Source organism: Physeter macrocephalus, chromosome 2, assembly GCF_002837175.3.
Source record: "Physeter macrocephalus isolate SW-GA chromosome 2, ASM283717v5, whole genome shotgun sequence".
Lineage (NCBI taxonomy): Eukaryota > Metazoa > Chordata > Mammalia > Artiodactyla > Physeteridae > Physeter > Physeter macrocephalus.
In genome coordinates this window covers 77,206,088-77,221,413 of record NC_041215.1, presented here as the reverse complement: position 1 = coordinate 77,221,413, position 15,326 = coordinate 77,206,088, and the positions used below count along the sequence as shown (strand labels likewise).

At 35.9% G+C, this 15,326-nt stretch overlaps 1 protein-coding gene across 8 annotated transcripts in view; it reads right to left on the bottom strand.

The window, feature by feature from the left end:
- Positions 1-505: 505 nt before the first annotated feature.
- DYNC1I2 (dynein cytoplasmic 1 intermediate chain 2) overlaps positions 506-15,326 on the bottom strand; it is a 52,494-nt gene continuing 37,673 nt past the window's right edge. For 2 of the 8 annotated variants that reach the window (XM_007121843.4, XM_007121842.3), the window contains exons 13-16: positions 14,623-14,767; positions 4,803-4,943; positions 2,698-2,823; positions 506-1,149 (exon numbers count right to left, since the gene is read on the bottom strand). In XM_007121843.4, coding sequence (XP_007121905.1) covers positions 1,036-1,149; positions 2,698-2,823; positions 4,803-4,943; positions 14,623-14,767 — 526 coding nt within the window. In that variant the 3' untranslated portion in view covers positions 506-1,035. Of the gene's footprint in view, positions 1,150-2,697; positions 2,824-4,802; positions 4,944-5,070; positions 5,136-5,695; positions 5,856-7,394; positions 7,469-10,656; positions 10,680-13,932; positions 13,991-14,200; positions 14,386-14,622; positions 14,768-15,326 lie in introns of those variants that run through there. The other 6 variants (XM_028479061.2, XM_028479062.1, XM_028479066.2 and 3 more) reach the window with 6 other exon arrangements.

Here is a 15,326-nt window from a genome sequence, read left to right as displayed (position 1 = left end):
CAACACAGATTCTTAGGTATCTGCCACTTACCTTTCAGGCTTATAGATAAGGTTGTAGTAACAGATCTCAAGATGTGGAGTTGATTCAATGACAAAATTCATTTGAGCACTTTCCTTCATGGCTACTGCAACCACAAAGTCAATTTCTCTCAAAGGAGGTTTCAGTCTCAGAGGGCTCACATATAAGCTCAATCAGTGAAAATAACAGGCAGCTTTCTGTTTATTCTTTAAATTAAATATATCTTAGATGGAAAGAAAAAAGGGATTAAAACAAAAATTAACCTAGGAAAAATTTTGTCACTGACATAGATTATCTAGACATCAGCTCATAATGCACTGGGAGATCTACAGTATACTATATGGTATATTTAAGGCACAAAGCTTTATGAGGTTTGAGGTGGCTGCTTACAACAGGAGCTTAAAGAAAGAGATGAAAAAAAGATACTTTGTAAAAGTGGCAGAATTTAATAAAATTTTAATTGCAAGGAGTAAATCAAAATGAAAATTTGAAAAGTTAAAGCATATTTGTGTTTATTTATAGATTGTTATCACATGAATTATAAAGAAAAAAAGAATATCAGAATGGAACTGGATAGATGTATTCATGCTATGGCTAAGAATAAACAATGTTCCTACATATTATGGTTAGTGAGAACATTATCAGTATAACAGGGAATTGTGATTATTTAAAAATATGTAGAACTTACTTAATCTGTGCTTTAGAAATAACTGTATATAGAGTTATACGCTGAAAAGACTTCAAAAGAATACCAAACATACACCTGTGTATAAGAATTCAGAAAAGGCTGCATTCTGTAAAGTCAATCAGCTGCATTAAAAATGACACAAATCCAAAACAAGATGCATGTTATATAAAAAAGGACTTTGTAAGATTTGCTTGCTGCATTAAATCCACAGTTTAATCCACGAAATTTCCTTTTAATTATCATTTAGACAGAAGCATGCAAATAGTTCTAGGATCTACTTAAGAGTCTTCCCCAAATCCACTACGGCTACATATTCCCTTTTCAGGAGCTAAGCAGGTATTCGGGCAGCTGCTTCCTCCTCTGCATCCGCGCGGTTTGCATTAATTTCTGCAAGTGTTCGGCCGAACCGTGCCCATTCATCATTTCGGGGGACAGCAATCTGCTGTTAAAAGAAATACAATGTTTTATGTACACTGAAATAAAAGATCATCTTACCTACTATTATTCAGTGCTTTCAAATACTTTTTCCATTAAAAAGTAATAATTGACCTGAATGGCCTTTCCATAATTACAGAGACTATACCAATGATTTATAACATTTGAAAACAAAAGATAGTGTTTGGGAAGTGTGTTGTGACAGCCTCAGAAATGATTTTGCTATTATCATCATCCGTGCAAGAGAGAATGACAACGATGCTCTGTAGATATAACTCCTATGCACTATCTCATGGATTTTGCTGGTGGGCAGGAATTCCTGAAACGTTTTTACTTCTTGCACCATTCCTAGCATGAAATAATTTGTGAAGCATGGTTCATAAGATCTGGTTTCTTGTTAAGAGTTTATTTTTGTTTAGAACCTAAGATAACCTTTCCTGATATCTTAATCCATCTTCATCAATAGGTATGCTACTTCTTACCACTTTAGTGATGTACCAATAGCAAAAGGGGAAAGGAGGCTTGAGATGCTTTTGCCTCACTAAAGCAGAGTCCAATAACCAAAAATTTTTGACAGCTGTCATAATATTTGAGGAATCTGGCATGCCACATTAGGGCACAAAACATTCAGTGTGGCAAATGGACGTGCCTGCTTCTAAATCTACCGTATGACTTTAGACTAGATTGGACAGTGATACCCAATATGGTAGCTACCAGACAAATGTGACTATTTACATTTAAATTACTTTAAGTAAAATAAAAAAATTCAGTTCTTCAGTTGTTCTAGCCACATTTTAAGTGTTCAATAGCCAAATGTGGCCAGTGGCTACCATGTTGGATAGTGCAGATACAGAGTAGTTCCATCTGTGCAGACAGTTCAACTGGCTGTTCTAAATGATTCACTCTACCTCCCTCCAGATCTAATTGCTAGAGGCTGTGGGGTTTCCAGAGAGAATGGGGAATCATAAGGCATAGCAAAAGAAAGAGTGACTAAGGCGTTAGCCAGGGCTAAAACATGAGGAAATCACTCCTGAGCATCGTGTACGGTCAACCCACACAGTAAAGATGAGAGAGCTGCAAGTCATCCTGTTGGGTTCAATAATAATGGCTTTGCAACGAGGCTCAAGGAGTCAAGATTGACATTTCACATAGTCATCAGATAACTCTTAAAAGATATTACTTTTGATTTCCACTACCTGGCCCAAAGAAATCTATGAATACAGAAAAATAAAATCTTATCTCAATAACAATTCTGTAAAGCCCCAAAGTCCAACTATAACTCTGAATTTCTTCTGCCTGAAGAATTTCTAATTTCCAGCAATGCATGCTTGAAGGTTACTTCCAACATATGATACTACCCTCAAAATCTGCTGCATGGGGACACAGGACATTCAGTTTAGAAAGAAAATTAATCTCAAGAGTTGCTTCTATAGTGAAAAGTAAGTTCTATCAATTCATGAACTTCAAAGACTAGTTTTAGCCACACAGATACTGCCACTGCAATGCTGTGAAAGCTAAATAGATGTGTCAAAATTATAGGCAGTGAGCCTCATACCTCTCCCACATCATATATAACAATCTGTCCTTCAGAATCACCCACGGCAATCTCTCTTCCAGAATGGGTCCATCTTACACGATTAAGAGCAGGATTACCCTCCACAGAAATGCTGGCAGTTGGCACCTAAAGTCATTTAAAATATAGTGCAGTGTTAAAAGTTTCATCAGGATTTCTATAAACATGTAAAACTAATTCTTCTTTCTTCCAATCTGGCTACATTTTTAAAAACAAAGATGAAAATAGATAAAGAATTATCCCAACTTTCTTCCTGTTCAGTGATATATTCTGAATGACATTATAGGCAATCCTTGAAAACGGTTTGGGAAAATAACTTAAGTCCTTATATAAGAAATTTTCACATGACTGGATACATCATTTTGAAAGATCTTCTCTTTAATAAAGGATTCTTTGCTGTTTTAACTTCTTTAAGAAGTCAAGCCATTTGAAAACAGACGGCCAAAACCTCACTTAAAGAAACATCTCAAAAGCCCTCATAAACAGATTGTGGTTCAATTTTAGAGGACAGGAATACTTTTGTAGCTTGCATCTCTGTTAGCTAAAACCTGTGATTTGATCCACAGTTGCTAGAAACGGTTCATACTGAAGATGCAGTATGGGTCTTTCCAAAGCCCCTGTTCCCATGAACTGTCTGGAGCAGGGCAGGATGATGTCACCAACACAATGGCACCATCCCCTGGAATCTGACTGTACCCTCTGTTGTGCTAAGGAAAAAGAAATTATTTGCCACGCATGGAGCAAACCTTCAATGTTTGACTCAACAGTATCACAATAATTTTTAAATTTTTGAAATCTGATTAAAAATAATCCTACTACTTGACACGAGTCATCCTCAAATGATTAATTTAACCTTCTAGAGTGCCAAAATTGTTCTAAGAGAAAAATTATAACTTAGATATTTTCTCTGAGTTAGCAAATTATAGAAAAGATCCAAATTTTACTGAAACCACAAATGTCTAATACCAAAATCCAAATTAAGAAAAAAAATTGGTCTCATTCTAGGTAACTAGAAATGTATAATCAAGTCCAGTCATCTAGCCAGTCAATACCTTTCCCTAACAGTATCTGAATGTTCCTCTTCAAACTACTAAAGCACGAGTTAGCACAGTGTTAAAATTCTTACATTTCCAGTATATAATTTCCTTGTCCTGTATAACCAACTAATTTACTTCAAACTTTCCCTAGCAGTATATGAATGTTCCTCTTCAAACTACTAAAGCACGAGTTAGCACAGTGTTAAAATTCTTACATTTCCAGTATATAATTTCCTTGTCCTGTATAACCAACTAATTTACTTCAAGGGATTTTGGCCACTTGCCACTAGAAATATGAAGAGATGTGGGAAAGAGTGGGCTGTGGGGGAAGGCACCAAGAGACTTTCTCCTCAAAAACTTTTATTGGCAGAACTGCTAACATTACTTCTTACCACCACACAGCAATAGAGAACTCTAAGAACACTTCAAGCCTCTCCATATTGGTAAAAATAAACCTGGTTAAACATAAATAATAGCTGCAGTTAAATTTCATTCCTAATAACTCATTTTAGTATAGCAGTTAGGAAATTTGATGATTTCTATATTAATTTTATAGTAACAGTAACACTCTGTTTTCAGTGTTTCATGGAACAAGACATCAAAATACGTTTTGCTTCATTCAAATAAGTCAGCCTAAGACTAATATTTATGGATAATATACAATTCTATCAAGGCTAAGAGATAATTTAGAAATTCAGAATTAAGGTTAACATATGTCAACAATCTGAAACTATCTGCTGTCTAGCCTATGAATCAAAGATATCCCAGTTGCCTTATGAATGAGACTTTGTCAGGACATTAGAGACAGGATAGTGCTTTTTAGAAGTAAAAGGAAATGCCCCAGTCCTCTTGGCAACAATATTTCTCCCTTCAGTCCTGCACAGCATGGTGTTTATTATTTAGGGTACAAAGCTTATTTGGTTTCCTTGTGATGAAGCTACAATCACAGAGTCCTTTTACATTTCTTGGGATAAAAGGAATTTCACAAATTATTCAATAAATCTCCAATTTTCTATTTTTCAGTGCAGTTTTTGTTATTTTCCTGCTCACCTCTGTGTCATTATTGAGATTCCACAAATCCAGCCTACCCATGCCATCCACACAGGCAAACAGGGCTGGGTGGGTGGGTGACCACATAACATCATAAACATAGTCTGAATTATCTTCAAATGAGTACAAAGGCTTGTTATTCTGAAAGGGAAAAGTTGATTTTTAGCACAGTCAAAATATGACATACATTCAACAGGTATGATAACATTTTATGATACTTAACTCAGCCTAGAAAAAGTTCCAATAATTTGTTTCACTAAAGAATTACCTGGAGTTATGAACTAAGAATCAATGACTGGGGCTTCCCTGGTGGCGCGGTGGTTAAAAATCTGCCTGCCAATGCAAGGGACATGGGTTCGATCACTGGCCGGGAAGATCCCACATGCCGCAAAGCAGCTAAGCCTGTGTGCCACAACTACTAAGCCTGCGCTCTAGAGCCTGCGAGCCACAACTACTGAAGCCCATGCGCCTAGAGTCCGTGCTCCGTAACAAGAGAAGACCCCGCAATGAGAAGCCCACACACCGCAACGAAGAGGAGCCCCCACTCGCCACAACTAGAGAAAGCCTGCGCGCAGCGACAAAGACCCAACACAGCCAAAAATAAATAAATAAAATTAATTAATTTTTTAAAAAAATCAATGACTGGATTGCATTTTCTGTTTACTCTATAGACACCATACTGTTTAAAAAAAGGAATAGAATGTGCTTTAAAAACATTTCAATGAGAGGATTCTGGAAAGATGGGAGCAATGGCAGTGTACTTTTTGAATCTCCTCTAAATCTCCCATAAACCCAGACAAAGCAATGAGGATAGCAAAACCAAAGATTCACAGACAACATCTACAACAAAATCAGGAGACAAAAGCTCCAAATGTAAGCAGGTGGAAACAAACCTTGGACTACTATGAGATCTGCACAGTACACCTGTGTGGGAAGAAGTATGGGAAGGCACGAGGGCTTCTGACAGCTGGAGAATAGAACAGAAGAGCCTCACAGTCCACAGCGGGTGCTCTCTGGACAGTGTGGGGGTCAGTCTGAGAGCAGGAGCAGAGACTGGGAGGGAGTTCAACAGAATTCGATTTATAAATAATTGCAGGCAGACTCCAGTGTGATATAAGTAAGGTCTAATGATGCAGTCTGAGCCCAATAAACTTTCAAAATTAACAAATCAAAGCTCCCTTTTCAAGACAGTCTCACCAAAAAGAAACTGCTGGGAATGGAATCCAAGTTGTGGAATACAGCACAATAGGGACAAAGGAAAGAGAAGGTTCAGATAAAGGTGGTGGAGAGGAACGGAAAAAGGTACATTTCAGAAAGTACAAGATAGAGGGATATATACCCACTTTGCAAAAAACCCAGAAGAGCTTTAACCTAGACTACAAAACCAGAAAAGCTAACCTTGCCATTCCCTTCCTCTTAAACGTAGAGAAAAACTCATTTCGCTACTAGACAATAACCAACAAAAAAAGGATCTCACTCAAATCTTACACAAAGTTACTGTGGCAGATCTTTAATAAGTGTATCATGACAACTAATGGGAAAAGAATAGCCTTTCAACAAATGATGCTGGGACAACTGGATATGCACATGCAAAAGAACGAAGTTGGACCCCTCCTTCCTCACATCATATACAGAAATTAACTCAAATATATCTTAGATCTAAATATAAGAGGTAAAACTATAAAACTTAGGAGAAAGCATAGGAGTAAATCATTGTGACTTTGGACTTGACAATGATTTATTTCTTAGATGAGATAACAAAAGCACAAATGACAAAAAAAAAAAGAATAAATTGGGCTAAATCAAAATTAAATACCATTATGCTTCAAATAATACCCTCAAGAAAGTGAAAAGACAACCTATACAATAGGCAAAAATATTTGGAAAGAATATACCTGATAAGTGGGACTTGTATCTAGAACTCTTACAACATTTTAATAAAAAGGCAAATAACCCAATTAAAACTTGGGCAAAGTTTTAACAGACATTCCTCCAAAGAAGATCTACAAATACAAATAAGCACTTGAAAAGATGCCCAACATCATTCTCCATCAGGGGAATGCAAATCAAAACCACAATGATATATCATTTCATACTGCCAGGATGGCTCTAATAAAACCCCAAAACCACTGAATTGTACACTATAAAATGGTGAATCTTGTTGTATATGAACTGTATCTCAATAACACTGTTATTTTTAAAAAGAAAGAAGAGATAAAGTGAATTTTTTAAAAAATTGATAGACAAAGAAGATTAACAAAGATATACTTATAATGGCAGGCCCTAAAAAAACCCAAAGCAATACTATAGAATACAAAAATCTTAATTTAAGAGAACTCTCCTAAAAGAAAAGACAGCTTGAAACTTCATATTAAAGAAAATCCTGTGTATGTAGAACATTCAACCCAAAAAAAGATTTGATCATCCAGATTTTTAAAGACCAAGTCTTGAGTAAAGAAAGAAAAAAAAATCAGATTGTCATCATACTTTTTGACAATGCTTTTTGCCAGAAAACAACAGAGTAACATATTTAAGGTAATCAAAAAAAAAATGTAAACTGTGGATTTTACATACAGCCAAACTGACCTTCATAAACAGACAGACTCTTCAGAATATGGGAATAATGCACCCACGAGCACCTCCTGAGGAATCTACTGCAGAATAAGCTTCAAATGACCAAAAAGAATGAAGAGATGTCAACATAAGGACTGGGGGACACCAAGTGATTCACGAGGGTAAGCTTCTCTTTACAGAATTATAAACATCTACAACTATACACGACAATATGAACAGTACCATAAGAATGCAAAACCCAGACTGTGAGAAACTAATAGGACAACCAACCTGGTTTCTTCAACAACAGCAGTAGCAAGAAAACAAGACAGGGAAGGAAACCCTATTTTAAGAGAGCGGCTCAAAAGATATGTCAATCGCAAATAAACGCACCTCATTTGGATCCTGCTTCAAACAAGTAAACAATAAAAAAAATTTTTTAATGGAACGCTGGCTATTTGATGAAATTAAGGAATCACTATTCATTTTGGGGGGATGTGACAATGATATGGTAGTATTACAGTTTTTTTTAAAAAATGATTGTTTTAGAGATACATACTGCATATTTATAGATTAAATGATACGTCTGCATTTAAAATAATCCAGGACTGGGGAGGGAATGTAAACGGGAATAGATCAAACAAGACTGGTCACGTGTTGATAATTTTAGAAGCTAGGTAATGAGTACAATGGTTTCATTATACTCCTCTTTCTGCTTTTGAATCTACTGGGAATTTTCCATAATAAAAAGTTTAAAATTATAAATTTAAAATTTTCAGATATCACAGTAAATGTCAACTGCATGATTATCTTAATAGCCAAAAATGTCTGTTTGTAATTAAGAAAACAAAAATTTTAACAAAACTTATAAGTAAGCTAAAAGCAGAAACTAAGAGGTTTTTTTTCCTTCTTAAGATCATTATTTTCCTATAACTCTCCTTGGCAACAATGCCAAGTGAAGTCTACCTCTGAGGTAGTTTTCAACTTGGGATGAGTATCACAATCATCTGCAGTTTTTAAAAAATCCAGATGCAGGGCCCCACCTTCAATGTACTTCATCAGTCTTTTTGGTGTTGCTACACTAGAGATTCTGATGCACAACAACGATGAACAAACACTGGGCTAAGACCTGTAAATCCTCAGGCAATTGTATACTTCTTCAAGAAAATCCCAATTTTAGGCAATTTTATGGTCTCTCATCAAAGACTTAAAAGAGAAGTTGTTCACAGTCATGTGCACATGCTCGACTCTATAAGAATCTGTATTGGTCTAGAAGATTTTTTAAATTAATGCTTAATTTTTATTTTTAAAGAAGGGGTTATCAGAAAAATGGGCAGACTTAATCAGGCACTTCACGAAATGGCCAATAAACACATGGAAAGGAGCTTAAGATAACCTCTTTAGTCTCAAGGTAATACAAATGAAAACCAAACTGCAATACAACTATACCCATCAGAGTAATTAAAATGAAAAAAAGGGCAGAAAATACAAAGTGTCAGCAAGGTTGTAGAGCAAGGAAAACTTTCATATGCCACTGGTGAATTATAAACTGGTAAAACTATTTTAGAAATTTGCTTAGCAGTATCAACTAAAGCAGAATGCATGCGTACCTTATGGCCAAGTATTTCCCTCCTAAGTATATGCCCAACAGAAATGAGTGCCTGTGTCCATCAAAAGACACCTACAACTATGCTCATAGCAGCATTATCCATAACAACCCCAAATTACAATCAAGCCAAATACCATCAGCAACAGAATGGATAAATTATGGTATATTTACAAAAGGGAATAGTATATATCTGAGAGAATAAACAATCTACAACTACCTTCAACAATATGGAATGACTCTCACAAACATAATGCTGAACAAAAGAAGCCAGATACAAATAAGTACATATCATATGATTCCATTTTTTATAAAATATGAAAAATGTTATATACAAATTAGATTAAAACTTACATAAAAATTATATCTCAAGTGAAAAAGAAGATTGCTGAATATCTCAGGAAATTCTTAAATAAAATGTTTAATCTATTCAGTGGACTGTGATGCAGCCAGAGGCAAAAAGCAGGATGCATTAAAACTGGGTAAAAGATTATATTAAAAATAAAAATACAATAAATGGTAACATGTTCCCAAATTTTAGATGTAATTAGGAACCTTTGTAATTCTTTTCAAGTTTAATTTAAAAAACACAGTCATCCAAGGATTAACAATTCTTCCCCCTCAAAGAGAAAGAAAGCACACATACAACACCAAAATTGTTTCATAATATATTAATTTTATATACGATACTGCAAATTAAAATCCCAAATGGATCATTTGAAGTACTTTTTAATAGTAATACTTTTTCTTAACTTGAAGAGAACTTCTGCCTAAATGGAAGAGAGGCAGCAGGAAAGAGCTGAAGAGGGGCGTAAGATATAAACTCTTATTCTCAGGGCTACCAATAACTAGCTTTAAGGCTTTGGAAAAGTCACTTCATCATTCCAGGCCCCTATTTCCTTATTTAGAAAACAAAGGTTCTGTATCAGTGGTTCTGAAACTTGACTATACACTGTAATCCCGCTAACCCTGGAGGGATTTTCAAAATTATGCTGTTGCCTGAGTCTCTTTAGATATTATGATTTAATCAGTCTGGGGTGCCAGGTGAGCACTAGAATTTTTAAAAATTGCCAAGGTGATTCTAATGTGACCAAAACTGAGAATTACTGAACTACATGATGTCTAAAGGTCACTGCAGCTCTAAAATTCTTATAAACAAAAGGTTTGCAAACATATTTTTCAGAAGAATGAATCAAAAGAATGTATCATTCTTTGAACAATAGATAGCATTTGAATAATCAAAGGTAACTCATTCTAGTACAGTGGTGAATAAATAAATAAATAAACAAACACTGTATGGTCAAGGGACAAACCATATTTTTTTCTGAGCTCTTTACAGTAATGGGTTAAATAGTGTCCCCCCACTCCCAGCCCCCTGCCAAATTCAAGTCTATCTGGAACCTGTAAATGTGTCGATATTGGAAAAAGGGTCTTTGCAGATATAATTAAGCTGAGGTTATACTGCTTAGAGTAGGCCCTAAATCTAGCACTACTGTTGTCTTAAAAGAAGAGAAAAATTTGGACAGAGACAAGTAGGAAAAGCTCCATGCGATGACAGAGGCAGAAACTGGAGTGATGCAGCTGGAAGCCAAAAAGCACAAGATTGCTGGCAACCACCAAAAACTAGAAAAGAGGCATGGAAAGAGGAACAGATTATTCCGTACAGCCTCCAAAAGTAACCAACCTTGCTAACACCTTGATTTCAGACTTCTAGCCTCCTGTGAGAGAATAAATTTCTGTTAAGTTACCCAGTTTGTGGCAATTTGTTACGGCAGCCCCAGGAAACTAATACAGTAATTCTGTATTTTTCTGGGGGTAACTGGGGAGTTCTAGACTTATAACCAAAAGAGTCCCTATAGTAAATCCATGAACATGACAGTGAGGTGCTCTCCAGAGAAATGGGAAGTAAGTCCTCACTTGGATCAGGACAGAAATAAACAGATTCTCATTAAAAAGAAACAATTCCAAGGGCAGAAATAACTTCCTATATGACCTGATGGAAGATACTTTTTCAGAAGGAATGTGTCTCTTAAAAGCAATGGAAATATACAGAAGCAGTCTTACAAGAAAAATGAAGACAGTGCCCAATTCAAGCACTGCTCAAGAGACAGCATCTCAGTCAACGGATCCTGAGGATTACCACCCATGGCAAGGTTATCTCTATGTGAAGATGAATGAATCACGCTGTCTTTGCTTGATGCTACTAAACACTCAAATCAGACAACTTCTTTTGTTCCAATTCCTTGCTCACCAAGCAACCTTCTGATTATAATTTGGCTTCCCATGTGGGTTGTCTACAGGGAAACAATGAGCTGGTCAGGCGAGCATGAGTATTTAGGCCTTCTGGCAGTTGTTTCTCTTTGTAAATTAATAAATTGACCTTCTCCAATGCATCAGTGTCTTAGAAGCCTGTGAGTTCTAGTCAGCACTCCATAGCTAATCAAATCTAGTAGACTGACATAATTGAGTTTCTGACTATGCAAAGGACAGGCTGGACACTGGCCAACAAGTTACTATGGTATTTTCCAATAGTTAAAAAGGTTAAAGCTTTTCAAATAAGTGTTGAGCCTGGAATATACTGTGTATACATTAAAACATTTTGCCCTCCAAATAAATAATTCCTATATTTTGAGAGTAATCTGTAACAAGTATGGTTAAATGTGGTCGAAATATTAAGCTCATTTATCAGGTCTCCCCCTAATCAAGTGCTTATGGAATCCTCAGGTTACCTTCAAGAAGCTTCTACTCCTCACATATTCTTGCTACCATTTTTCAGGACTGACAAAGTGTTTCTGTTGTGAATTTTCAAATTTGGTATTTTAAAAAGTTAACAGTGTCCTTCAAATATATTAGAAGCAATGTCCTGGCTGGTTTAAATTAACCTTCACCAAAATGTGGAAAACGATCTATCTTCATCTTCTTTACTAAAAATAACCGAGTTCAAAAAAGTAAACAATTTGATGATCCAGAACTCTGTCACTACATTAAAATTCCTGACTCTGCAAAAATTAGAAGCAGACGACAGAAGTAGATTACTTGAAACTAAATTTGAGGCAGTAACAAATTGAGATTTCTAGGGATTTTTTTAGAGGACTTATAGAAAGGGAGAAAAAGAAAGAATCTTGTTTTGCTATTGGGGCAGAGACAGATCTTAAAGGATACAAAGACAGAGCAATATCTAACGATTCATTCTCCCAGTTTATGGGGGCTCAATTCCTAGAGTCAGAAAACACTTAAAAAGTAAAGGCAAAGAAAAACATTTAAAGTCTGTTAAATTCATGAATGTGAAGATACTGGTGTAAAAAGCTTAAAACGGAACTGGAACAATGTCTTTAAGAAGAGATTATTTTAAAACCTTGCTCATTATTCATTATCATTGTGTTGGAGAGCACAGAGGCTCTACCAAGTTTTCAGGGAAAAAATGAATACCAGCAACACAATTAACTATGAAGTATAAATCCAAGATCAAAACAATGACCTTGGGAGCCATAATATGGCCAAATAAAAAAAATACTCAGCAAACTGTTGCTGCTCCACCGTTCATAGAGTAGAACTATTTGTGTGAAGTCAGAATAAAAGGTAATTCTTCTGATAAAGTTCTAGAGGGTACTTGCTATTCTATAAAAACACCCTGCTCTGTGTTGTCCTATCCTTTGGCCACTAACATTGGAGAGGTATGTGTGCATGGGGGGGCGGGGAGTGGAGAGCCATGTATCACAGTTGAATGAATAAATGAGTTTTCTATATGAAGCTCACAGAAGGAAGCAATGCCTAGCCCAATTAGCAAAGAAAGAGATATGCCTGGCTGTCATTCTTATTCAGTAGGCAGTTCTATGTTGAAATACAGCAAAATACAGGAACAAAAAATATCAACCACCAATCAACCAGCTGTGTAGTACCACAAAAGCAAGCATCAATCAGTCTGCTATCATAAATATAAGTTCTGTTCTTGCTTAGGCAAGATGAAGTCTTCATTTTCCAGTCCTATTTGGTAATATATGTAAGAATGGAAGCCTCAAATTTAAAGATAAAAGAAGGATGGCAAACTGAAGCCCTGAGATATTAAAAATAATAAATCTACAAATAGATAAAAGATTCTTTTCAGTTACTGAAAAAGGAAGCTGGCCAACAATCTAAGAAAGATGTAATGTTTCCTGTGTCTCTATAAAGGACTACTAAGGTGAAAGCATAACCAGAAATCTAGCCACTTACGTGGCTGCCTACAGCCTAGAGAGAGAGAGTTGGCTTCATCTTTCCAATTCTGCATCTTGCTTTGGTTTTACTAGCTGGATTATAACGTTTCTTTGCTGGTGGTTGTGAGAATCTTCTACCTCTACCTTTTCCCACTGTATAAATCTCATTCAAAAAAAAAATTCAAGAACAATCCAGGAAAGAAAACAGATGATTGACACTATATGCATTCAGACAGAGCGTCTGATCTCCATAAAGAGGAAAAGGAGGAACTGAATGAATATTGTTAAGTGCCTATCATGCTAGACACTGTGTTAAGCGCTATTTAATATGTTTTCCTTCATTAGACTTAAATGCTATTTTTATGCCTGCTAATTAATCCCAAACCTGAAAACATTCAATTTTAAGAGACAAAGTTTTCTAACTCACTAAGAAAGCATCAAGAAAGGACAAGAGTGAATAGTGAGTTCATCCCTGATTTCTGAGGCCAGCATTTGATAAATAAATGAGTTCCACTGTAATAGTGAAGAATATCTCTTAAGACCACTAGGTTTTCTCAAAGAAATTAAGAATCAAATAAAGTTGGGATAAGGCAGACGGAAACATGAAAAAACACAGCTTAAAATTTAACTTAAATAGAATCTGATATTTCAATTATGCAGCTTTGCCAGCAGCAATGTAATACTGCAGAAAAGCCAGACAGAAAAGTCAAGGCACTTTAATTTTTAAATGGGGTCAAATGAAACTAAAAGGCCTATCACAGGAAGAAATGTTCCCTACCTGGATTTGCCTTGAGACTTTCAATGAGGCAGGGCAATGTCACATCTATCTGGAATTGCTGTAGGATCAGGAAGCACTTTATAACATAAACGGTTTTTCAAAGCTTATTAAAACCCAAACAAACTATTTATGTATTGCAGAAAACAAAAATATATATGCATCCATATATATTTACACAGAAGTATTTACACAATACTTTCTTAATGATTCCAGTTTATGATGTATAGTCTCACCGCATACGACTTACTGTACCTCAGGTTTTAACTATCTTTTCTCCGGTTTCCATCAGCTCTGTGAGCCAATGCAGTTCTGAACAGCCTCTAAAAGCTCTTCAAAGAGCAAATGCACAGCTTTTGTGTTGGGCTATAGGGCAGTTACGTGAGTGCCATGTGAGATCCTCAGGGGCTTTTCCTCCAACTCAGTTCAGGGTAAGCAGTTCTGTGCTTGAAAAGCCTGAAGTGGTGGGAAGATTGGTCTTGGTCATGTGTGGGATTACCACACTTGTCAGCATACTTTTAAGAAAACTTCAACATCTAGTTGTTCACTCATGTTCTGTGTAACTTATTAGGTTTGATCTATCAGTAAATCACTCTAAGCTATTAGGAGGCTTTTTGTCTTTCCCATGCAGTAACAGAGCACCACCTTGTGTCAGAAACCTGAGCACTTGACTAGACATCTGTTTTTAGATACCTTAGTTGTCCAAAGTTTTACTGTCCAGTCAAATGATGAAGTGACAAAAAGATGTGAGAAGTCCACTGCTCCAACAGCTGCATGACAATGAATGCCAGTAATTGGTCCTTGATGTCCCTCGAACATCTCACTGATTCCAGCTTTGCTGTTTCATAAGAGTGAAAATAGGGAAATCTCTTGTAAGTAGACCACTTATAAATATATGTTATCATGAATTTATTTATTATGCTTTGACATAATTTCAACAAACTTAACTCTGTGCTCGTAACACATAAGAATAATTATGTTGAGAGTTACCTATCCAGATTTGATAAGGCTACTAAAGTGGTTAAGTACATTTTGGAACCATAAACATCAGGCTATTGATGAGAGAAATCAAAAGTCCAATATCTGAGGTTCTGAGGTGGTGGAATAGAGACAAATGAATGCTACATGTAAGAGAGAGAATCTGGGCTACTTTTAAATCAAAAGCTTTGAAGTGAAGGTGATCTGTACTTGAGATGAAATCTGGACACTCAATTTTTTTTTTTAAAGGAAGCAATTGATAAGGTACAGCTAGACAATTTCAAAACAGGTTGAACAGCAGGAGAAATACTAGTCAATTTAAAACGTGTATGTGACATTACTGTGCGATTATCAGGAGGACTGAACTAAGGCTCAAAGTCCAAATAAATCAAGATGGAAAAACAGCTAAAAATCTTATT